We start from the raw sequence: 25,814 nt of genomic DNA, 5'->3' as shown, positions 1-25,814 counted from the left end.
GTGCAGCATGACCTTGGAAAAGCAAAATACTACCATCTTGCGGTGCAAAGTAATTACTTTTTGTGTATTGAAAACGGAACTTTTGCTTGACTTAATATTGTGGCCAGCTTTTATCATGCACCTTCAGCCTGTGTAAGCTGGATCTTCAGAAATGTCCAATTTAAAAAATATAAATAGGGAGCCACTCTGTGTGTCATTAATGACACCAGTGTTTTGTATGGCTCCGTGCAGCACCACTAACCTTGTCTGTTTGGTACAGGTATTAAAATGCGAATACCGTGATGTTTGTTTCAACTTAAATTGAATATATTTCTGTTCATGCAGGCACTTGCAGAAGAGCAACAGATTGTGGAAGTAGATTTGGACCAGCTCCCAGTGCGCAATGGCTTCACCCAGCGTCGGCGTTTCACTTTGACTCCGGAGAATAGGGGGTTTCTTGACCCAGGTAGAGTAGAACCCTGTTGCATAACTGTGCAACTTCGTTACCAGTGAACAGAGTTGCATGCTCCAACTTCGCATTTTTGCTTTTTCTAGAGCAAAAAATACACATTGTCAGAGATGGGATTCAAAAAACCTGTTATGTACACAAGCCTGAATATCCTTTAAATGGGGAAGGCAGTCACAAAAAAAATATTTATTAATAAAGTCCAGTTATAGAATTTTCAGGGAACATGTATTTTTGTGTGCTGATTTTAGATGTATTGTTTAATTCCATGTAAAACAAGTGCTTGTGCACTTACGTAATATGTTATGCAAGTTTTTTGTTGAGACCTTTGTTGTCAAATCTTCACAACGTCCTTCTAGGATTTCACCAATAAACCCTTAACTATGTGGCCACTGTTGTTGCAGTTTTAAGGGATGTGCTGAAGTCTTGGCATGTTGGACACATTACTGATATCGCTCAGAACCATGCCTCATTGCCTCCATGGTACAGTTTTCGCACATTCTGGAATCTCGTGCTTTTAGAGTTCCATAAGAATCAAATCACGCCAGAATGCATCGTACAGGAATATCTCATGTTAAAATAAAATTGTAACAACTACACTGGGTTTACATACGTTTTGAAAATCGCACTTTGCATTACAAGCACACTAGTGCAGGGAAACTGGGAAAAAGAAATAACACTTCCCCAGTGTACATGCACATATACACCTAGATGTTACACCGTCTTGGTTGCTGTAGCTAAGATAATTAATGAGAGCATGGAATAAAGAATAATCTACACAGGTTCCCTCGATGTACTGACAGCACTGAACAACGGAAGCATAGCTGTACCATTATTTGGTGTTATCGTATGTAATGTAATGGAGCCACAGCAGAAGGACATAACTTAATATTCTGCTGGGTCCCAAGTCACGTCAGAATTGGTGGACACACATGAGTGGTCTTGTGTGCAGCACAAGCTCGTAACAAGGAAATTAAAAAAGTAAACATGTCGAAAGAAGATTGCATAGATTTATACTCTGTTTTATACATAGCAGGCAACGCTGCGGAGGCTGCGGAGATAGTGTGCCCATGTAGCCACATTACTCCAGCGCGTATCATTCGTTTTTCCTTAAACTTTATTGTGTTTGGACGAAAACAAAGAGTGGTACAAAACGAAGTGGTGGCATTGAATATCACGGTTGAAGTTATGACGCGCTCAGTGTTCAGGCCCTTTGGTTATAATATTGTCACAGTGCGAATCCATCCGATGGCGCCGTACTGCGGCCGAACTGTTTAAGCTGGGACTTGCCATACCTTGGGCATTCGAGGGGCTAGAGGTTTGTCATCTTCCTCGCTTGAGCTCCCTGCTGTCTTGCACGCCCAGCACGTCTAATTAAATCTTCTCTGTGTGCTTCGACCGTTTATCGGTGGCAATATTCACTGAATGTGAACTACTTTTTAGGTACGGATAGAGTAAGAGTGATTCGCCTCACCAGCCGCATGTTGTCACAGAGTGGTGACTGCAGTCTTGCGAGCAGGAAGAGAGCGAAAATGGCTTCCAAACGAAACTATATTTGGGCTGAACTGTGCCCGCACAGAACTGAATGATCCGGCAGCGGCATAGCAGCAGGCGTGCTCGGCAAGAATACCTGCCACTCTCAGCCATGCACAATTTAAAGCTGACGATGAACTTTAGAGATATGGCGTACAAAATAACCACAGCAGTCTGGAACAACGTAGAATCACTTCAGCCTGGCTGAGATCCTTCAAGATAAATCTAGTTGTGTCTTGCATCACAAATAAAGCGATAAAGCCGCGTGCCAGTTGCGTTAAACACGGACAGATAACCATTAAAAAGCTTCGCAGCATTACCCTCCTCTTAAAGAAGCATAGACCTGGTGCTTTGCAATGAAAAGCAATGTGAGCAAAAATAAACACTGAGTGTGCACAATAAGGCTTTAGGCATACCACATGTACAACTTCTGAGCGTGTGGGGCTCTGATGTGATGCTGTCGCTCGGTCGGGGGCCACTTCGCAGTTAAACTCTTTAAGTCGACAAATGATATTGTACGGGCCGAAGTATTGGCTCAGAAGCTTTTTACTCAGTCCGCGGTGATATGAATGGGCATCCATACCCATACACTGTCGCCTGGCTTGTATTCTGCTTGGTGTTGATGTATGTTGTAGCTTCGGATGTCGCTACACAGTTCGTCTTTGATCTGATATCGGGCAAGTCATTGGGCTTCTTCTGCGCGCTGAAGGTAGGCGGCGACGTCGATGTTATCTTTTTTGGTAACATGGGGCAGCATGGCACTGAGTGTGGTCGTGGCCATCCTGCCATAGATGAGCCTAAAAGGTGTCATCTGTGTGGTCTCTTACACCGCGGTGTTGTAGGCGAAGACCAAAGTAAGGCAGGAAAATGTCCCAAGTCTTGTGTTCGGCATTGACATACATGGCAACCATGTCTGCTGTAGTCTTGTTCAAGCGCTCTGTAAGTCCGTTAGTGTGCAGATGGTATGCAGTCATTCTCCAGTGGCTTGACTGTAGCACAAGATGGCTTGTGTCAGCTCCACCGTGAACGCTGTTCCTCTGTTCATAATGAGCACTTTGGGGGTGGCGTGTCGCAGAGGGATGCATTGCACAAAAAATTTGGCTACTTCTGCTGCTGTTCCATTCGGCAGTGCTTTTGCCTCAGCAGAGTGTGTCAGGTAATCGGTCGCTAAAATGGCCCGCTTGTTTCTAAGGGCCAAACAGATCCATGCCGATCTGCTGGAAGGGCCTTGACAGGGGTTTAATGGAGTTGAGGAATCCTGCTGGTTGGGTGGGAGACATCTTTCTTCACTGACAGTCTTAGCAGGTTTTCACATAACATGCGAGATCATCAGATAGTCGGGGCCAACAATACATGTCTTTGATGTGGTGGAGGGTGCAAGAAAACCCCAGATGCCCAGCTGTTGGCTCGTCGTGCGAAGCCTGCAGAACTTTATCGCAAAGAATTGCAGGTACAGCCAGGAGGCAAGTGGTCTTGTTCAGTGCGAAGTTCTTCATCATGAGGACATCATTCTGTATGCAGAACGAAGTCAGTCCCCGTTTGGACGACGCTGGGGGTGAAGGAACCTTGCCTTCCAAGTACTCGATGAGGCGTTGGAGGTCAGGGTCTGAGCATTGCAGCTGTGCAAAAGTGCTCGAGCTAATAGGTCCCAGGAAGATGTCGTCATCGTCCTTCTGCGGCACTGCATCTACAGGGGCTCGTGAGAGGCAATCGGCGTCGGAAGGCTCGTGTCCAAACTTTGTAAACAGTGGTGACGTCAAAACTCATGGAGTCTCCATCAAGCGAGGTGGCCAGATGGGTCCTTCAGGTTGGCTAGCCCGCACAATTCGTGATGGTCGATCACAACTTTAAAAGGCCTGCCATACAAGTATGGGCAGAATTTCGATGTGGCCTACACTATCGCAAGGCACTTCTCTGTTGTGGAGTAGTTGGCTTCTGCCTTTGATAACGAGTGGCTGGCGTACGCTGTTACTCTCTCACAGCCTTCTTGCTTCTGGACGAGAATGGCGCCTAGCCCCACGCTGCTTGCATCTGTATGAATTCCGGTTTCGGTGTTTTCGTCGTAGTGTCCAAGCATGGGTGGCAACTGGAAGCATTGCTTAAGTTACTGGAATGCTTCATGTTGCAAGATATGCCGTACAAAATAACCACAACAGTCTGGAACTACAACCTTTGTCCGTAAAGTTTCAAGACTGATTTATTTTCTTCTCTAGAAATGATTCCCCAAAACAATGTTGGGCCCCGCCGCGGTGGCTCAGTGGTTAGGGCGCTCGACTACTGATCCGGAGTTCCCGGGTTCGAACCCGACCGCGGCGGCTGCGTTTTTATGGAGGAAAAACGCTAAGGCGCCCGTGTGCTGTGCGATGTCAGTGCACGTTAAAGATCCCCAGGTGGTCGAAATTATTCCGGAGCCCTCCACTACGGCACCTCATTCTTCCTTTCTTCTTTCACTCCCTCTTTTACCCTTCCCTTACGGCGCAGCAGGTGTCCAACATTATATGAGACAGATACTGCGCCATTTCCTTTCCCCCAAAACCAATTATTATTATTAAAACAATGTTGGTGCGCATGTGTAGCGCCATCTTTTCGGGCTAACCTGAGCTATTTATGTTAATTGCTGGGGCAGCTGCTACATGGCACTGCATGTAGAAAAATATGTTGTCACCAGTCATCTGCGCATTCTACTGTGAGTGAATGTGGAGAGATGGACATCTACCTTGAAGAGCGTGTAAGCATAAAATTCTGTGTGAAACTTGGCAAGACAGCCACACAGACGTATGAGCACCTTCGTGATGCTTACAGCAACAAGACATTATCGTGGGCGCGAGTTTTTTAGTGGCACAAGAGGTTCGTTTCGGGGAGAACGTCGATGGAAGACGACACAAGGCAGGGGCACCCTTCAACCTCACGGAATGAAAACGTGGCTCGGATCAGGGAAGTCATACAGCAAGACCACACCATTATAGTCCACATGCTATCAGATGCTCTCAACATTAGTGAGACAACATGCCACCAAATTATGCATGAGACCTTAGGGAAACGAAAGCTGAATGACAGACTTGTGCCGCACTCTTTCACACAGGACCAGAAGGACACGCGGGCATCAGTGAGCGCTAATTTGCTCTCCGAGGCAGAGAAGGATGCTGCATTCGTAGACAGCATCATTGCTGAAGATGAAACAAGGTGTTTTCAATACGATCCTCAAAGAGACATAGCACCAAATGGCAGTCCACAAGCTCTCCGGCGTCGAGAAAGGTGCGGCGACAGAAGACCAAAACAAAGACGATGCTGATAGTTTTTTTCGATACCAGAGGTGTCGTACACCACGAGTTCGTCCCACAAGGGCAGACTGTGAATCAGGAGTTTTATTTCCACGTGCTCCAACACATGCGTGATGCACTCTGACGCCGTCGCCCTGACTTATGGGCATCTGGACAATGGAGCCTTCTCCAGGATAACGCAAGGCCACACACTGCTCTCAGCATGACAAAATTTCTCTGCAAGCACAGCATTACTGTGCTTCCCCATCCGCCATACTTGCCTGACCTCTCCCCATGCGATTTTTCCTGTTTCCTCGTGTGAAGAGAGCCCTATAAGGTCACTGGATGGGGAGCGTCGAGGCCATTCAAGACGCCACGACAAAGGAGCTGACAGCCCTGCCAAAATAAGCGTTTTCCAACTGTTTCCAAGACCTCAAGAAGCTTTGGATGCTGTGTAAAGACTGCAAGGGAGACTATTTCGAAGGGGTGCTGCACAAAGGATTTCAATGTTAAACGCATTTTTTGTAATGGACTCAGTCTCGGAACTTTATGGACAAAGGTTGTATGCAGAATCACTTTAGCCTGGCTGCAATCCTTCGAGGTAAATCTGGTTGCGTCTTACATTACAAATAAAGTGATAAAGCCGTGTGCCAGCAGCATTAAACACGAACAAATAAACATTACAACGCTTTGTGGCAATATTATACTGCTACATATTCTTCTCGATGAGACGCAGGACGAAAATGTGGCAAGAGGTAAAAAGAAGTCCAGGAGGTGCCAGTGATGGTACTTAAGGTTTCTTACAATGAAATATGCGTGTGTACACTTTGGGTGTATGGAGAACTATTTTTTGAGTGTGGACTTAGCTTGCGCAAACAGGTGTTCTAGCTTTGGCAGTGTTGGCTGCTAGGTGTGAAATAGAGTGCAGTACATGACAAACTGAGGGATAAGTGGCAGCCTACATGGAATAACCAAGTAAATAATAAGCTATACCTGATAAAGCCCATTTTTTTATTAAAACTCGTAAACTTTTATTCCTGCTCTTCAACCCCCATTAATTCGGATAATCTGGACTGACGCCAGAGTCCTGCCAAACGGCCATTTAAGACTATGGCCTCAGGAACTCTCTTATTTGGATGCCCATAAGGTGGCATCGGTCAATTCGGACGGGCTCCCGAAGTGGTGCCGAGTCACGGTATGACGTGCTCGACAAACTGCTCACCCAAATTTTCATCCCCAGGCCATAACTGCATGTTACATTGCTTCTGGTGTCCCTCTGACACACACGCAACTGCAGGTGATTTGACGATCGGCTGTCGGCTGCGCTTATCAGTCAGCCAGCTAAGCCGCACGCTGTTGAGAGCGTTTAGTTCATTTATTGAAGGCATCTTAACTGCCGCTCCGATAAGGCTCTGAAACCAATGCGCACTTTCCTAGATTTCGTCTGTGTGATACTTCCGTTCTTCGAGCGGACCGCAATTCCGCGCTTGTTTATGTGCTATTTGCCGTTTGTGCGCTTCCTCACGTGCAATGCCACATGTGAAGAGACTCCAGTGCTATCACGTCTACTGAAAGAAGTGTTACACTGCGACATATTTTGTTAAAAAGAAAAAGAAAGCCCCCTCCGGTCGCGAAGGTTTTACGGGTTTTAAAGCCTTCAGGTTGGCAGGTATGCTGGAGAAAACCCTCTCTGAACATGCCATCAGAAAAGCCTAACCGCCATCTTGTGATGGCAGTGACACTGAGACTTACGACAGCGTGATTTGTTTGGTATCTGTGTAACTTATATGCCTCTCTGGTACACATTGTTGTGTGGTTTCCATTTCTCTTTTTTTTTTTCCCTGGTTTCCCTTTCCAGTGAAGGCAGAATCGAAGGTAAAAATGCTGAATGCAAGAGCAAGCTGTGAACTGTTTGTGTGCAATCTCTCAAGTATGGGTGATGCTATTCAGGAAGAAAAATGGCTGCGAAAGCTAAAGCAAAAAAAAATTTAAAATCTTTTTCATGGCTGAATAAGTGACTATGTTTGTTATATTTTACAAGTGGAAAGAGTAATCATACACTCGGCAATTTTTGTTTTGTTTCTCTACTAAAAACCATCCACAACTTACTCTTTGTAATCAAGTTTGTGCTCATAATATGCCAGTCTGCTCATTCTCTCTGTATGGAACTTCTGATAAATGGAACAGATTTTCCTGGTCCCTTGAGGTTCCATTTAGAGAGTCCACTGCATATGTGAACTGCTTTCGATTATTGAAGTAGTATGATAGCAGTAGTGTTTTTGCGGAACTGTTGAGGAGTTAAATAAATTTGAAGGTGCGAATTGTGAGCTAACAGGTGCATACTAGGGGATCTGCATGGTGGGAGCGCATGTAGTGAAACTCTTGGTTTTCTCCCTGTCATCAGTGTGATGCATGCAGAAGGAAGGCAAGATATAAATACACTTGCTCCTGGTATTGAATTCCTTTTGTGTGCTTTAACTTGACTTATTAGGAATTTTATTGTAATGACTGCATCAGAAAGGCAGTGCATAGTTTCGACATCCTCTTGATTTCTTTAACACTGTTTTTGACAGGCCTGGGACTTGTCAAAGCTGTTCAGATTGCCATGCGTAAAACAAAGGCTGCAGTCGATTTACGGGGCCAGTGCACAAACAGGGAGGAGGTAGAAGAGCTGGACAAGATGGCTGGCCTGTATTTGCTGTCAAGCTCATACATTGATGAGTTCATCACATCCTTGTATCATCCAGTCGTCACACATGCTGTGATAGAAAATGTAAGTATAAAAGCACAGGATGCTTTTACAGAGCACTTTACTACTGCTGTCATTGTCTAATATGGTTTGTGTTGGGCAATCACGCTGCTTAAAGGCACAAGAAGGCTATCAGGATACTAAAGTTGAGGTGAACAACAGAGATAAGATGAAGATGGATTTATAGTCAGTGTTGTTTGTCCTAACTTTAGTGTGGTGACTGTCCCTTATGCCTTCAAGCAGCGCTGTTGCCTACTATGAACCAACGCCAGCCAGGGCGATCTTTGGCTTTCAGAAATGAAAAGCATTTGAACACATTTATTGCAACATTTCATATTGGTTGCGCACCTTCCTTCTATCTGTTTCCAACACCATTGCTCTATATAGCATTGCTACTGTGGTCAATTTCAGTTCAGGCATTAACACATGCTGGCTATGTTCAACTGCTTCTTGAGCTTTTCAGAGGTGATCGATCCCGCATGATATCATGAAAAGAATGCGTTGTCAGTAATGATTGACTGCGAAATTGTGTGTCATTCTGTTAGATAATGGCATAATTCCAGAATAAGGGTTTATTGAATGGTGCAGTTATCATTGCTACCATGCGAAGCAGTGTAGAGGATGTGTGAATATTGAAGTTTTGAATTAGGGTGAACTAACCATTCAAGTAATTTGACTGGGCATTTGAGTGTCCAGTATTCACAGGGTTCTTACAGGCCCCTGAAAACCTTGAATACACTAAGTTTCGGAAAATGTTTGGGGCCCTTGAAATCCCTAAATTTCTAAAAAAATGTAGATCAAGCTGACCTAACTCTTGAAAGCACAGCCACACAGTGTCTAAGAGCCGAGAAACAAGCGCATGGGTGGAATTGCCAGCGCTGATGATAAAGTATTGAGTAGCCTGCCAATGGTGCAGTATCGAAGGTACATGTATTTTGCCTGCCCATGCCTGCCATTGAGCACTGCAGGCCTCTCCATCTATAGCACTTCTACTCAATCTGTCATGATCAAACAGAAATTTCACCATCATTTTTGCACCCACCACACTATGTATCTTCACGAATTGATCATAGTTATAAAGTGCGACCGTACGGATCAAGGACAAATATCTTCCAGCATTCTTTCTTTTTTTTTGTACAAACCATCAGGGAATGCAATTCACTGCCAACTGAAGTAGTGAGAAGAACAACTGTGGATTTGTTTTTAAAGCCTTGTATCCCTCGCAATAATGCCATATAGGTGCTACAAGTTTTCAGTGAATAAAGAATAAAGAAAATTTTGAAGTGTTCGTCTTGCGTGAATAATGTTTCTGGGCCACTTGCTGCATGTGGTTTCAGCTCAGCGTACCTCTTCCGAGACGACACCGCGACGCGCACGCAACCAAAGCTCCGACTTCACGCCACGTGCCTGTGCTGCCGCGTGTATGCCGGAGCCAGTCTGCGTATGCTCGCGGCAACAGACGCGAGCAGGCGGAAGCACAGTGCCCAGATCTGTACGTTCCAGGTGTCAGCGGCTGCGCTACCTGCAGTGCGCATATGCTGTAACCGGCACTGGCACAGCGGTGCGCATCAGTCGAGAGATTTAGCATAGCATGATTGGCTTCTGCGTGCCTCCTGTGTGCACGTGCTGATTGGTCCTGACGGGGCAGGCGTCCAAACAGCTGGCCGGCACCCGGCACCCTGTGGCGTCCTCGGGGCTATCTGCGCATGCACAGTGGTTCCCCTTGGAAGCAGATCACACTATACTAAATCTCTCTAATCGAAGGATGTGCGGCTTCCTTGGCTTTCATGGAATGAGTCTGAGTTGACTGCAGCTGCCGCAGCCGCACTTATTTGCAAAACAAGCGTGACGCCGCAAACACAAAGGGCACGAGCCGTATGGAGATGGGTGGCTCTTTCAGGTGCTTGACGCAGGGTGGCACTGGGCTCAGGGTGCATATGCCTATCTGGTGTCACGGAGTCGCTGCTTAAAGGCAGCAACAGCACAACAACGCAATTGCAATTAAGAGCAGTAATTAGAGACCCTACATATAGGTCTCGCACCCCACAGACATGTCGGCACCGCATGTAGGTCGCCTCCCCCTAATTTCCGACTGCCATTTTTGTTGAAAGTCAACACAGCTTTAATAAGTGTGACAAAGCTTCAATGCATTTTGTCTTTTTTTTTCATGTAATATCCTTGTGTGTTCAAAAAATACAATACATAATGAATTAATCATTAGCCACCATTTCTAGGCATAAAAAGGCTGGAAAAAATTATCAGGTTTCAAAAACACTGGAAACATGATTTTGTGTGAGAATTCTGAATTCGATTCAGCATTAGACATTTGAATTAAACTCCCAAATTCCCAAAATATGGTGAAATGGCTTGCGATGAGGGGTGGGTGAATATTGAAATTTTTATACAAATGTGAAGGAAAAATGCCTTTGAGTTTCGAATCGGACATCTGTTCAGAGTGAAAAATAAGTCAGAAAAAGATAGAGGCAAACGTTGTTCTCTTCATTTTTTTCTAGATGGTTTATGGTCTTTGAAACCAAAACAAACAAAACTAGACTGATTCGTGAGCATGCTTAATTAAAATGCGCTCAGAAATGTATACTGCTTGATTAGACAGCATAACAATATGCATTGGACTCCAAGAATGACACATGACTGTCAACTAAAGAAAACATGATGGGTAGCAAAAACTCATTAATATGGACCTCATGGAGCCAGAATAAATTTTCTAATAATCCTAAGGTTATAAAATGCCGCCTCCCCCCCGTTCTTCCCCCAAAAAAAGAAAATGCGGTCGAGCCTTGAGAGAATCTTGCATTGCACAAATAGCGAAAAGCCTGTGACAAGCGCTGAATTCGTGTGCTGGAAGAACACTGACATAAGCAAGGAGTATGCGCATTAGTGTTGTAATGGCGAGACTGCTTCCAAAAAGGAAAATAAATGACCAGTGATGTGCCAGTCAGTGTCTGAAAGAGGCATGCAGGTGGGTTCGGACAGCTGTCAAATGCTCGGCTGAGTGCCGCCATCGCCACGGACTGGTGGCAAAGCTCAGAAACCGAAACTATGTGGGCAGGCATTTTCTTTTTTTTTTGCCTATCGACGGAAGCCCTCCTATAGTCATCACACCTGCTGTTACACGCATGTAAGGGTGCGTAGGTTGCAATGCGCCATGCAATAGACAGGATTTTGTAGCGAGACCTACACTGGGCTACCATTCGAGCATTTCGCAGTGGCGGGGGAGGCCAGTTGCGCGCATTCGCCATTACCATGGCAACCGGAGAGGAGCAGCAGATGTGGCGTGCACTTCGCTGCCGACATGGCCGCTCGCCCGCTCCACCGTCTGAGCCGTGCGTGACGATACGCGGATGAGCAGTTGTGCGCATGCGCTGATACCGTGGTAACTAGAGAGACCCCACAGGTGCACCGTGCGCTTTATCGCCGCCTCGCCGCACACCGCTCTATCACCCGAACCGCGCGTCCCATGTGCAGCAGTGCGTATAAAAGGCAGAGATGTAATGGGTGGCTGTATCACCCTTCCAAAATTGAGTTCGCTGTATGCTACTTCACAGATCAATGGCCAGTCTTCGTCTCTGTCAAGCAAAATGAATGAAAGATGTGTATACCCAATGTCTCTCATTGCTAAACATGTAGTTACCACAACAAGCTCAGCCAGGTAAACGTACCTCTTGCTATGTATATCCTGGCATAGCCGAGCTAAGCTACTGCCAATTTTTTTTTTACTGGATTGCTTGTCCAGCCGGTGACACCTAGACTCTGACGCCCCTTCGGGACCACCACGCACTACTCAACGAGTAAGCTTTGCCACATATCGTAGTTGACCTAAACGATGCAGCAGAGCTCATGCTAAAAGACTTGTGAAGGCAGCAGGACGAGTGCCATGTGTGTGGGTGCTAGGTATGTATAACATTATGGAAGGATTAAACAAAACAAAAATTCCTGCTTTCCCGTTGATATTGTTTGAAGCAGGTGGTCAACAATCTTGTTTGCCTCACATGTGATATGAGGGAAAGCCTACTTGCATAATTTCGCATGAGGCCCAAGCCTAGCAGTGTCCGAATGTGATCTATCCACATGATAGACAACGGAAAAGAAAGCAAAGAAAACATCTTTGTACTGTTTTCTTGACACTTTAAACTCTAACTTTGATTTATTTTCCCAAATATTGTGATTTTAGTCATAGGCATATTTATGAAACTGGTGCAGTATTCGATTGCCAAATAATTACAGAATTTTCTGTTTGGAAATTCTCGAATCTAAATTTCACAAATGCAAAAATGAGCCGAACATCAACCATATTTGATTCATATTTAAAATTTACGAATATTCACACAACCCTGCTTGTGATGCCTTCCTGAGCCTAGTCGGTATTCTCATGCACTAGAAACTTTTCCTGAACTCAAACTGCAGCGTTCATCTCAACCGTGGCTAGCCATGGCTCTGCACATTAGCATTGCTGTCATCAGCGCTTATGTGTCATTAAAACCTCGCAGAATTCTAGGTGCCAATTCAGTTGCATTGTCCAGTTGGGAACTATATTCAGAGCTGTGTGAATGAAAAGGTGTGTGATAGTCCTTGGCGCATGTGGTGGCCAATCACAGTAGTCGACAATACAGCATGGGCCCAGTAGCCATTTTAGAGCCATTCATGTGTGTGTGGACGGCTTTGTGAATTATGCCTCTGGTTATCGGATGGTGGTCATAGCTTTTGCAGCTTTTCATGGTTCTAGGGAAGAGACGTACATGCTTTTCTTCTCTTTTCCTCAGCGCCACCTTCTCTTTGCACGAGTCCTGCCTGACTCCATTGACATCTTTTTTTCTTTGTATCTATCTGTAGATGTGGCAGGTGATGTGCTTTCAAATAGCAGGCCGCACTTATGAAAATTTTTTTCTGTACCCTGACCAACAGCTCTTGTAATCCACCCATTGATGGTTTTCTGTTGTTGAAATAACTGGTGTTTGACATTAAGTAACGTGCTTTTCCTTCTGGAAAACCATGGGTACCCTGTTGAGAGGGGTGTTAATGTAATGTTAATGTTTTTAATTCAAATTGGATTGTCGCTGTAATTTTGCTATTTGCACACTCCTAGGTTGTTTTGCCTTATTGTAAAAAAAAAACTTGGAAATTGTGCTTTCTTTGGGCCATTCCCATCTTTTATCTGTCTGTTTTCTTTTTCAGGCTTCAGACCTAAGGGCACATGCTCAAGCTATCCTGAGGACTATCAGGCAAGACTGTTACTCTTGTTTTAGAATAATTTCACAGTAGACCTGACAATTGCAGCAGTGGTAGTTTTGATCCAGCTATAGGTTCTGCATTTTCAGATTTACCCATCACACCTCAGTTTTGTAGGAGTCTGGTCGAGAAGTGGTTGTGCTTTACCATTTAGATGAAATTTATCACAGACATCTCAGTATGTGACACACACCTTCAACAGGCCCGACAACGTATGGCAAAAGAATGTTCATGAGCATGGCGGAAATATAACATTTGGGTTCAAATAGCCCACCACAGCTTAAGTTTGATGGCCTTTATACCCATTGATTGCTGTCCTTCGGCCAATTTCTTCTATCATATACTGTATAACCTCGTTAATACCTGCATAAAAAAAAAGGCTAGGCAAGGAGCGTATTATCTGGGAAAGCGTATGATCCAAAAGCGTGAAGGTTTTGAAAAATGTGGTTCAAGAATAAGTACAAAGGCATTTATTTACATCTTCACTTGTTATAAAGACTAGTCAGCATATGTTGGCGCAACCCTGAAAAGGTTTTCTAGTGCTTGCAGTCTTCCGTCCACATATGCACTGTCCTTAGCGCAAAAGAAACCTGCAATGTCTAGAGTCCGGCAATAGCAAAGGTGATAGTAACCAGAATTTTTTTGTCGACGCTGTTTTTGGGTCCTTTGCCCCATCGCATGTTTCCTTTGCAGGAAAGCCATTTTATAAATTGACCCTCCGATAACCTTGAAATTTCTTCCGGTCCCTTGAACTTCGAATTACTGAGGTTTTGCAGGCAATCATGTTATTTTGCCAGTCTTGTGATTTTATGGATTTCATTTTTCATGACCACATTACAGGTTGGATACTGTTACGCTGTCCAGTCAAGTAGTATGCATTTCTGTGCACATCTAGTTTTTTATGTGGTGCCAAGACAGTCTAGTTTTGTTTATTTTAGTTGCAAAGACCATACACTATCTTGAAAAAAAAAAATGAAAGCAACAACATTTGCTTGTTTATCATTTTCTGAAAAAAATTTTTTTTTTCACTGAACAATATTCAATTTAATATTTGAAGCCATTTTTTCTTCATATTCGTATACGAAAATTTCAATATTCACAAGCCCCTAATTAGAATACATGCATCACCACATGGTGCCTGCCTGCGATCTCTAAATAATTTATAATTTAATTTCTTCTTGGTGCTGTTTCTGTTTCACCAACCGAATTATGGCTGTCGCACATAGTTCTCACTTGGGTCACGAGAGGCATGAAAAAAAATGGCAATATAACTGCCGATATGTCGTTGGTTGTCATTCGAGCTCTTGAAGCAGGCTGGTTTAAGTGTTTTAGTGAATTAAAACTGCGTATCAGCGTTGATGTTGCAGGTTTTTTTCGTGACTGAAGTGTCAACTACACGTCACAGCCATTGTTCAGTTGATGACAGAAACTGCATGAGAGAAGAAATTCAGTTCAAATTTTTTTATGTGGCTTTAACGTACCAGTGCGATTCAGGCTTTGAGGGATGCCGTAGTGAAGGGCTCCGGAAATTTCGACCACCTGGGGTTCCTTAACAGGCACTGGTTTCGCACAGTACACGGGTCTCTGGAATTTTGCCTCCCTCGAAATTCGATCGCCGCGGCCAGGATCAAACCCGCATCTTTCGGGTCATCAGCACTGAGCCACCTCGGCGGCTCAATTTTAAATTATTTAGCGGTCGTAGGTGAATACTATGCCGGATGATCCATGTATTCTAATATGTAGCGCATCATTTGAAAGAACTAAAATTGGGTGTCTATAGTCCTAAGGGCCCTTCGTAATTTTTGTCATTTTTAAATTTGACGAGTTGCGTCGTTCTTTAAGGTGAACGCAGGGATCGTATCGCAAAGATCACGAAAACAATTTTTAAAGTTTGGTATGTATATATGGCCTTTTTGATTATATCCCAGAAAATTTTCTCCAAAAACAGCCCAGGAGTGACTTCAAAAAATGTTTTTCTTACCGTGTGTGGCAAAAAAATAGGCTGAAATTTCCATGAAAATGCCAGTTTTCCTTAAAAGTGTTTTTTGACCCTACTGCCTTGCCTGCAGAAAGCATAGCTTCACAATGGCTTCATGGATTTTCATGTGGTTTGTTGCATTGTGTTCCTTGATAAATTCTTTATGCAGTGATGTTCCTATATTTCTGAATTACTTTCTCATTTTTTCACTCTGTCACTAATTGCAAAGAACGATAATGAGTGCATTATGCAAGCATGGACATAATGCAAGCATGGACATAACAGTCTGTATATAAAAAAAAAATCAAGCTGCTAAAAATATTTGGAGTATGTCGCTGCATCAACCATTCTTTTAAGCGTGACTGCGGGCTCCTACCATGTTTGTTGTCATGCTAGGCTTTCTACAAGTTGGTTATAGCAGTGAAGCATATATAAAAATATATAATATCAAAACTAAGATATTTCAGTGAAATTTTGTATTTAAGCATTCATTTGACTTTCCAATAAGTGTGTCAAATTTCATTGCTCTATACCAAAAATAAAAAATTTAACCTGCGATTTCCACATCCCTCTCTTAAGGCACCTAGCTTCCTATTGGCGAAATGTCTTGTCTTATTTAACCGCATATTTTGTACACCCTCAATTATTTGTTACCCGGATTTGTAAAAAAACAATAATTCTAATGGCATGTTTTGCTTCCTCTGCTGCACCAGACCACTAGCATGTATGCGGAAGAGCAAGGCAGGCTTGGGATCCTGCCTTGCTCTTATAGGCGCGGCCGCGTCACCATGTACGTTTGGGAAAGGTGGGAGTGACAAAGGCACGAATTGTGCGCCGTTTACCCGGCTCACTCGCACTGGTGGTCGCTTTCCTGGACGAACAATTGCGTTTCACCCAAATCTGAAACTACCGTACCGCTTGCTGTTTGGTTTTCCGCTAGTTAGCCGGACCGCATGTGAGAGCACCGTTTTATCACCCATTATTTCCTTTTGCTCCCGCTACTTGCTCCGTGATTGTATCGTTGCACGTTTAGTTTTTTGAGCTGCTATGCGCCAACTGCCATCCCGTGGGGAACTACAAAATGTGGGTCAGGACAGGAGGGAGTATTGGTCTAGTATTTGGAGTCAGATTTTTTTGTTGGCCAGCAAGGGGTGTGAAATGGGGGGTGTCTATGCATAGGTGGCAATATACAGTATATATTGTGCGTTCTGACCTTTGTAGTTTTTTTTGGACATGTTCAGAAAATTTTTATGTATTTTATGCACTCCCTTCTTCAAGCCCTAGAAAAAAAGTACGCAAATTATGCAAGTAAATGCGGTAGTTTCAGACCGGAACAGCCCCAAAGTGGGTAGAAGATTTGGATAGCAAAGTGTAAGTTCAGTCATATGTTGGTATAGGTTCTATTACTAGTGCAGCTATTGTTGCAACTTTGCTTTTGAGAAGTTTGTTAAATGTGTGGTTGCCCTGTTCAGGATTTTTTTTGCTTCCTAAAGAGAAAGTATGTGACATTTGTACTGTGTCTACTAGCATTCACTGGGTGCCACAGGGTGATTAATTGCTGACATTGGTTTTCATTATTACCTTCAGCACAGGGTCGATGGTAAAGTTCCAAATCTTCATGAAAACCACCCAATTCAGATATCTAGATCAAGAATTTTTTAGCATATTGTCACATAGTGGTGACGGCAGTCGAAGCAGCGATGAAGACAGACAAAAGGGTCTTCTAAAAGAAAACTGTTTATTGGGCTGACTTGCACCCAAAATGGACTGAATCACTCGGCGGCGGCGAAGCGACAAGCGTGCTCGGCGGTCGTCGAACAGAATGCCCACCACTGTTGGCCATGCTCAATTTAAAGCTGATAGCGAACTTTCGAGATAAAGCATGCAAAGTTACTAGAACATTCCGGAACTACGTAGAATCAGCTCTGCCTGGCTGCAATCAATCGAGATAAATCTAGTCGCGTGGTGTGGTGGCAGATTTGAAAAGTGAACAAACACTGAAAATATTCGCGGCATTACTCCCCTCTCAAAGAAGCATCGACCCGATGCATTAAAACAAATAATGCGACTAGTAAGAGAAAAAACGGATCTTGCGAAAATATAGCATGGAAATGCAGCGCCCTTTAGCGCGCATAATACGGCTTCAGATGGACTACATGGACAACTTCTAGTCATACGCGGCTTCGCTGGGATGCAGTCATTGCATCAGGGATGACTTCATAATCCAGTTCACCTAGCCAACGAAGAACCTTGTACGGGCCGAAATAGCAGCGCAAAAGCTTTTCACTCAATCCACGGCGGCGAATGGCCGTCCACACCCAGACTTGGTCTCCTGGCTTGTATTCCGCGTTGCGTCTTCGTAGGTTGTAGCGTCTGGCGTCGGACCGCTGCTGAGCTTTGATCCGTAATCGGGCAAGCCTTCGAGTTTCTTCTGCACGTTGAAGGTAGGCGGCAACGTCGACGTTCTCTTCTTCTGTAACATTGGGCAGCATGCTGTATAGCGTGGTCGTGGCCTCCCTGCCATGGACGAGTCTAAAAGGCGTCATCTGGGTGGTCTCCTGCACTGCGGTGTTGTAGGCGACGACGATGTAAGGCAGGATGACATCCCAGGTTTTGTGTTCGGCATCGACATACATGGCGAGCATATAGGCGATGGCTTTGTTCAGGCGCTCGGTCAGTCTGGTGGTATGCGGATGGTATGCAGTTGTCCTCCGGTGGCGGGTTTGGCAGTAACGCAGGATGGCTTGCGTTAGTTCCGCCGTGAATGCTGTTCCTCTGTCCGTGATGAGCACATCAGGGGCGCCGTGTCGAAGAAGAATGCATTCCACAAAAAATTTGGCGACTTCTGCTGCTGTTTCGTTCGGTAGGGCTTTCGCCTCGGCGTAGCGGGTCAGGGAGTCGCTCGCTATGATGATCCACTTATTTCCAGATGTTGACGTTGGAAAAGGGCCAAGCAAGTCCATGCCGATCTGCTGAAAGGGCCCTGAGGGAGGTTCAATGTGGTTCAGAAACCCTGCTGGTCGTGTGGGAGGGGTCTTTCGTCGCTGACAATCTTGGCAGGATTTCACATAGTGTGCGACATCGGCAGGCAGTCAGGGCCAGTAATACTTGTCTTGAATGCCGCGGAGGGTGCGAGTAAACCCGAGATGTCCAGCTGTCGGCTCGTCGTGTGAAGCCAGTAGAACTTCTTCGCGGAGACACGCAGGTACAACAAGGAGGTAGGCTGTTTTGCTCGCTGCAAAGTTCTTCACGAGGACCTCATTTTGCACACAGAAGGAAGACAGTCCTCGCTTGAATGAAGCGGGGGGGGTGAAGAAACCTTGCCTTCCAGGTACTCGAGGCGTTTTAGATCGGGGTCTGAGCGTTGCTGCTGGGCAAAAGAGCTGCGGCTGATGGGTCCCAGGAAGGCGTCCTCATCGTCGTCCGGCGGCGGTATATCTACAGGGGCTCCTTAGAGGCAATCGGCGTCAGAGTGCTTGCGTCCGGACTTGTAAACGACGGTGACGTCAAACTCCTGGAGACGCAGACTCCATCGAGCGAGTCAGCCAGAGGGGTCCTTCAAATTGGCGAGCCAGCACAGCGCGTGGTGATCACTAACCACCTTGAATGGTCGTCCGTACAGGTAGGGGCGGAATTTTGACGTGGCCCAGATGATGGCAAGGCACTCCTCAGTTGTCGAATAGTTAGCCTCGGCCTTGGAAAGGGAACGGCTGGCGTATGCGATGACCTTCTCCAGCCCGTTGCTTTTTGGAACGAGAACGGCACCTAGACCCACGCTGCTTGCGTCGGTATGAACTTCAGTATCGGCGTTTTCATCAAAATGCGCGAGGATCGGTGGGGACTGTAAACGACGCTGAAGTTCCTTGAAGGCTTCTTTCTGCTTGTGGCGCTTCCCATTTAAACGGCACATCTGTTTTCGTCAGTTGGGTCAGGAACTAAGCGATGCGTGGAAAGTTTTTCACAAATCGTCGGTAATATGCGCACAGTCCGAGATATCTGTGCACTGCTTTCTTATCGGCCGGCGGTGGAAACTGTTCAATAGCAGCTGTTTTCTGTGGGTCCGGGCGTACTCCCTCCTTGCTAACGATGTGGCCTAGAAACAGTAGCTCTTCATGGGCAAAGTGGCACTTCTCTGTCTTCAAGGTTAGGCTAGACGACTTGATGGCGTCTAGTACTGTTCGAAGTCTTTTAAGGTGCTCTTCAAAGTTCGAGGCGAAGACAACGACGTCATCTAAATATACCAGACAAATGTGCCACTTCAGGCCTGCCAGCACTGTATCCATTACTCGCTGAAACGTCGCTGGTGCGGAACAGAGACCAAATGGCATTACCTTGAACTCAAACAGCCCATCCGGAGTGATGAATGCTGTCTTCTCGCGATCTTTTTCATTGACCTCAATTTGCCAGTAGCCACTCTTGAGGTCCATCGATAAGAAATATTTGGCGTTGCAGAGGCGGTCCAGTGTGTCGTCGATGCGGGGGGGTAGACGTCCTTCTTTGTTATGTTGCTCAAGCGGCGGTAATCCACGCAGAATCGCAGTGCGCCGTCTTTCTTTCTCACTAGAACAACCGGCACCGCCCATGGGCTGTTTGAAGGCTGGATGACGTCGTCGCGAAGCATTTCTTCGACTTGGTCCCGGATGGCTTGTCGTTCTCGCGGGGACACACGGTAGGGGCTTTGACGGAGAGGTCGGACGTGTTGGTCCGTTATAATGCGATGCTTGGTGATTGGCATTTGTCGCACCTTCGGCGATGTCGAAAAACACTCACTGTAGCTTTGAAGCAGATTGCGGATCTGGTCTTGTTTGTTCCGGTGCAGGGCTGGGTTCATGTCGAAAGTGGGCGAGTTCTCTTGGTCAGGTGAATCTTCTGCGGAGGGGTCGGAGAGGGCGAAGGAGTCTCGTATGTCAGATATTTCGTCGAAGAAAGCAATCGTCGTTCCTATGTTAATGTGTCGGTATTCTTCGCTGAAGTTAGTCAGCAGTACTTTGGCCTGGCCATATCGGAAATGTGCGATGCCTCTTGTGATGCTGATTCCTCGGTCTAGAAGCAACTGCATGTTGCCCTCGATGATGGCTTCAGCGTTAATGGCTTTCGTGGCGCCTACGGTCACGATAACGCTTGAACGGGGTGGGACGCTCACTTCTTCTTCAAGTATACTCAGGGCAACGTGATTTTCCTGAGTTTATCGAAGCGATGGCTTCGTCCGTCGAAAGCGTTATCAGCTTGGATCGCAGGTCGATGATCGCTTGATGCTCATTAAGGAATTCCATACCCAAGATCACTTCGCGGGAGCATTGCGGTAACACAACAAAGGTCGCAGAATAGGTATGTCCTTTGGCAGTCACTCTCGCTGTGCATCGTCCTGATGGCGTAATGAGGTGGCCCCCTGTGGTGCGAATTTGTTGGCCGTCCCAAGCCGTGGTGACTTTTTTCTCAGCTGCGCAGCGAATGTTCCATTCATCACCGAGTAATCGGCTCCTGTGTCGACTAGAGCGGTAACTTTCCGGCTGTCGCTTGTCACTTCTAAGTCGGAGGTCCTGGCTCTTGCATTGCATGTCGCTATCGGCGTCGGGTCACGGCTTCGTCGCGTATGCGAGTCGCGGGTGGGGCGTGTGGTCGAAGCTCTTCTGGGTGGCGGCATCGTCTTCAAGGCAGCTTGCGTCATGGTCGGGGTTCTCATTGTGTGTGGAGTCGAGTCGGTGCAGCGAGTGTCGGTTCTTCATGCAGCGTCGCGGGTGCAGCATCTTCATGGGGCGTGGTCGGTGGAGGATCTTCGGCATTTTGCTCGTGAGCAACGTCACCTCCAGAGGTTGCTTTCTCTATAGTTTCACCTACGGGGGCTGGGAGACCTTCTTCGTACCGCGGCTGCGTAGCTGCGACGTGGCGACGCAAAGCGCAAGGTTGACGGCGATCCATGGTGAGAGCGAAAAGCAGTTCGGCGTGTACTCTTCTCGGCGCAGGTACTCGTTGATTTCCAGCGGACGTTGTCCGAATCGTGGTTGTGGGGCGTTAACGTCGAGGGTCTTCTCAACCGTGCAGGCTTCTTGCATGAATTCCACTACTGTTTTTGGTGGCTGGTGGACTACTAGGCTGCCAAAGAGTTGTTCTTGTACGCCGCGCATTAAAAACTGAACTTTCTTTTCCTCGGTCATCTCAGGGTCGGCGCGGCGAAATAGGCGCTTCATCTCCTCGGCGTAACCGCGCACGAGCTCATTCGGAAGCTGGATCCTGGACTCGAGGAGTCGTTCGGCTCTCTCTTTCCTCACGACATTGGTGAATACCTTCAATGTTCTTTCACTCTTGAATAGCTCCCATGTGTTATGGGACGACTCATAGTTTTCGTACCACGTGCGTGCGGAGCCATCCAATGAGAAAAACACGTGTCCAATTTTTTGCCGCATCATCCCACTTGTTGAATGAAGCCACGTGCTCAAATTGGTCCAACCATTCTTCAGGGTCTTCACCTAGGGATCCATTGAAAGTTCGCGGCACCCGCGGCTGCTGCAGTATGATCGGTGTCGACATCTTCGGCGAGGTTGCAGTGCTCGTAGCAGCGTCTTTTCGCTGTCTGGTGCGGTCCGGCAGTTTCCCGAACTCAGGCTCCTCTCCCTGGAGACGTCGGCTTGCTCGCTGAGCTGCTGGCTCGTCCTCTGGTGCGAAGCACTGAGGGCTGGCTTCACGACTTGAAGGGGGCGTCCGGAAAATGGAAGGCTACCCCGCACCTCCACCAGATGTCACGTAGTGGTGACGGCAGTCGAAGCAGCGATGAAGACGGACAAAAGCATCTTCTAACAGAAAACTGTTTATTGAGCTGACTTGCACCCAAAATGGACTGAATCACTCGGCGGCGGCGAAGCGACAAGCGTGCTCGGCGGTCATCGAACAGAATGCCCGCCGCTGTCGGCCGTGCTCAATTTAAAGCTGGTAGCGAACTTTCGAGATAAAGCATGCAAAGTTACTAGAACATTCCGGAACAACGTAGAATCAGCTCTGCCTGGCTGCGATCAATCGAGATAAATCTAGTCGTGTCTTGCGTCGCAAACAAAGTGATAAAGTGGTGTGGCGGCAGATTTGAAAAACAAACAAACACTGCAAATATTTGCGGAAATATTACTGTCTGAGAAAAAAAGAAACGATAGGCTGCTAGGTGTTATAAAATTCCACTTGACAGTGGATCTGATAAGCTATGGTCACAGCACTTGGCTGTAGTGTAAGGAGTAGAAGCCTGCTACAAAATAGGCATGACTAATCAAATACTACCAGCATATCTGCTCGCTATTAATTTCAGGCGCTTACTTGTTTGTAATCTTGGATCTGACATCAGTGTGAAGGTGTCTCCTGGCTACAGGTTGTAGTGTAAAAGAGAGCATAGAGGTGAGGAAGGTGCACACAGCTCGTGCACTTTTCACTTGTTTGTTATACCTGTCATTATAGAATACCGACCCTGTACATCTATTTCGTATTCAGGCACCACAGGGTGACAACTAGACCTTTTTCCATCTGATCACAATTTCGAGCATTAACTCGTTGAACTAGCACGTGCTGAGCACACACTTGGGTGGTATTCTTATTTCACTGGGTTTGGATTTTTCTTTTGGAAAGCCTCAACTGACATTTTTAACAATACTCATTCTGTTCGTGATATTTTCGTTAAGTTGATTTTTTCACCATTTTTGGTCATAATTTGCAGGCAGAGCCACTTCCACAGCAGGACTGATGACTGGATTTCTTTCATGGAAAGTGCTATTGAGCACAACTTTCGCAATGTCATTGAACGCTGTGAGATGCAATAAGTTTTATAGCAGCCATTATCCATTTTTTTTCTATGTACGACTGGTCATCGTGTAAATAAAGGCTTTTTTCCCGTGTGAAGAAGCTTCATTGCTATGTTATCATTCCTTGAAGGGGCCCTGCAGTCCTCCTTAAACCAATGCTTGTTATGCTTCAAATTGTTTGTCATGCAGGCACAGATGCAAAAAGCGTTACGGATATTGGTGTTCATAAACAGGAGTTATTCAATGAAGAAAAGTAAGAATAGGAAGAAACGAAAGTTCCCCGAAATAAATTTTTATAGGGCCTCTAATTCCCAATTCTCTCCAGCGAGCACGGTTGTGCACAGCCACCTATCTGCACACACAGAAGAGTGCAAGGTATAGTTGCATTTTTACTGCAACTCGTTTCTATCTGATTTGATGGCATCATTTTCATGTTTGCAATGACCATTCTTATCTCTTCATTGATTTGTCCATTTTGGAGCACAAGGTTGTATGAATGAACAATTTGATATGTGGGCATGCCTTTTAATCCTCTAAGCAGCAGTGACACTGCTGACTGATTGGTAAGCACTAGTACCCTGGGCAGGGTCGAGGTGCTTTGCACTGCATCGCAGGAGAGTTTTCATTTCTTCTGCCCGGTGTCAAAATAGGATCTGAAGGTATGCAGGGACTGTCTGCAAGGTCCCAATATATGTAAAAGCAGGGCAACCCTATGGATAGATAGCATCTCTACAAGTGTAGTCTCAGCACGCACATTAAGGCACTGTATCTTCAAATTGTTTGTGCATTTTTATGGTGCAATTTCTGTATTGGTGCTAGGTTTGATACAGTTGTACTATATCAAAGAACCCTGATTTTCTGAAAAAAAATCTGGGATCTTTGGATTTTTTGCAATTTCTGTTAAAAGTCATATTCCTATTTTGATGTGGTTTTGTGCTTGTAAGAATAATGGGAATCTCATTAATTAAATCATCTCAACTCTACTGTGTTAAAATCTTGCAACGAATGAGGTTCTGCTGATGCCTTGACAAGCTTGCTACCCCATCCATTCAACCATGTGCTTCAAGCGATGCAGCTCTTGTACGCATTTTTGTGGGAAGATTCAATACTGGCGCCTGTCAAAAGCATCTTGCCGCATTTGCATGAATATAATCAAGTTCTTAGTTAAATCTGCTTGCAAAAGCACCTTGCGTTATGGTTTGAACCAACCTACAAATTTAGCGTAAATTTTTTATCTCCGTTTGAGATGCCCACAACGAGCTCACCCACCAGACTGGTAAGCTGCTAGAAAAACCCGACATCATGACCTTTGCCTGTGAGGTAAAGCACACGGCACGCAAGAGTTGCTGCAGCGTGCAAAGAAGGCGCAGGGTGAGGGGGAAACGCAGTGAAATCCATGAACATTGGAGAAGGAAAAACTATAGACTTTGAATGCAATTGATGTGGCAGTATGCATTTGTGTTCATTCCCAGACGGAGGTGCCACTGAAGGGCTCTTACTGTGAGCGGGTGGCGTGATCCAGTCCGGCAATCCTCGTGTGACACACTGTACCCCCACTCCACTCTTCCGATCCATTAATCCAACAATCACAGTGCGACATTCCGTACTCTTCCACCCGTCGCCTCTCTCCGTATTTCCTTTTCCACTTACCCTCTCTCCAGTTAGTGAGTTTAGTTGCCTACCACCCTCTTCGTATTCCCCCTCTCTAATTTTCCACCTGTCAGTCGAGGCTTCAGACGGACAGGCAGATGTTTCTGGCATGGGGGTTGTAAGGCTTTCATTAAAAGAGCGAATGAACACAGAACTGGGCAAAGAGAAGCAGCAAGGCATGAAGTGGTGCCATAGTGGCCACTGCTGTATGAAGGGCGCTTTCGTTAATTCCCATAGAATAGCGCGTTCTTTGTTCTCAGTTCGCTGAATTTAAAATTTTCTACCGCAGAGTAGAGTCCTGAACTATATCTCACTCTGCTGAACCAAAAAAATCGTAGCGGCGGAGAAGCTTCTCGGAACAACCCCATGGACGGATTGGGGTCCGAACCCAAACTTGATCGCCAGGATGGTAAAGCACTGCCCGGTGATGAAGGTTGTAGTGTTGAGCATCGCTTTCTTGCTGGGCACATGCGTCTAGCTCGCCAGTGTTCCGAACAAACTGTTCAGCGACAGAGGGGTGTGCCACACCTGGCAGTAACATATTGCGTCGAGCATAGTCGTGGTTTCGCGACTGTGCACCAAACAGAGCGGCGGGAAGCGCGTCGTGTCTTGAAGAGCAGTGTTACAGGCAAACGTGACGTAAGGCAAGATCTGGTCCCAGTTCTTATGGTCGGCATCAACGCACATAGCATGTCAGCAGTGTTCTTATTGAGCCACTCAGTCTGTACATTTGTTTGAGGATGGTAGGCAGTAGGTTGACGGTGACTGGTGCCACTGAGCCACATTACTTCCGAGTAAGGGCTGATGTAAATGCTGTGCCTCTATCAGTTAAAACGACTGGAGGAGCACTGGGACGGAGGACTATGCTAAAGATGAAAACACATTTCGACGGGTGTCGCAGGGAAGGGTTTTCGTCTCAATACCAGATGAAGTAGTCTGTGGCAACTATAAAGTACCTGTAGCCCGGTGATGTCAGAAATGGTCCCAGCAAGTCGCCGACCTGGTGGAAAGGTATTCGAGGCGGATCAGTGGGCTTCAGTAGGCCTGCCGGCTTGCTTTGTGGACAGGTGTGTCCAAGGATTATAGCTGGGCGTTGGAAGCTCCCGGGAGGTCTTCGTACATCCTGCGTCTTCCTGCGGCATCGGGTCGGTGCCGTTCCAAAGAGGAGGACCAT

The 25,814-nt window shown here is 46.1% G+C and overlaps 1 protein-coding gene across 1 annotated transcript in view; it reads left to right on the top strand.

Annotated features, from left to right (window-relative positions):
- The window catches only part of LOC144115217 (cyclin-D1-binding protein 1 homolog), a 73,306-nt gene extending 50,216 nt beyond the window's left edge, over positions 1–23,090 (top strand). The window contains exons 8-11 of the mRNA XM_077649494.1: positions 325–445; positions 7,812–8,011; positions 13,181–13,227; positions 22,906–23,090. Of these exons, the coding sequence (XP_077505620.1) occupies positions 325–445; positions 7,812–8,011; positions 13,181–13,227; positions 22,906–23,008 (471 nt within the window). The 3' untranslated portion in view covers positions 23,009–23,090. The remainder of the gene's footprint in view (positions 1–324; positions 446–7,811; positions 8,012–13,180; positions 13,228–22,905) is intronic.
- The last annotated feature ends 2,724 nt before the right edge of the window (positions 23,091–25,814 follow it).

This window comes from Amblyomma americanum, chromosome 1 (genome assembly GCF_052857255.1).
Source record: "Amblyomma americanum isolate KBUSLIRL-KWMA chromosome 1, ASM5285725v1, whole genome shotgun sequence".
Classification (NCBI taxonomy): Eukaryota; Metazoa; Arthropoda; class Arachnida; order Ixodida; family Ixodidae; genus Amblyomma; species Amblyomma americanum.
Note: the sequence above shows the minus strand (reverse complement) of the source record. Positions and strands in the feature narration are given on the sequence as shown.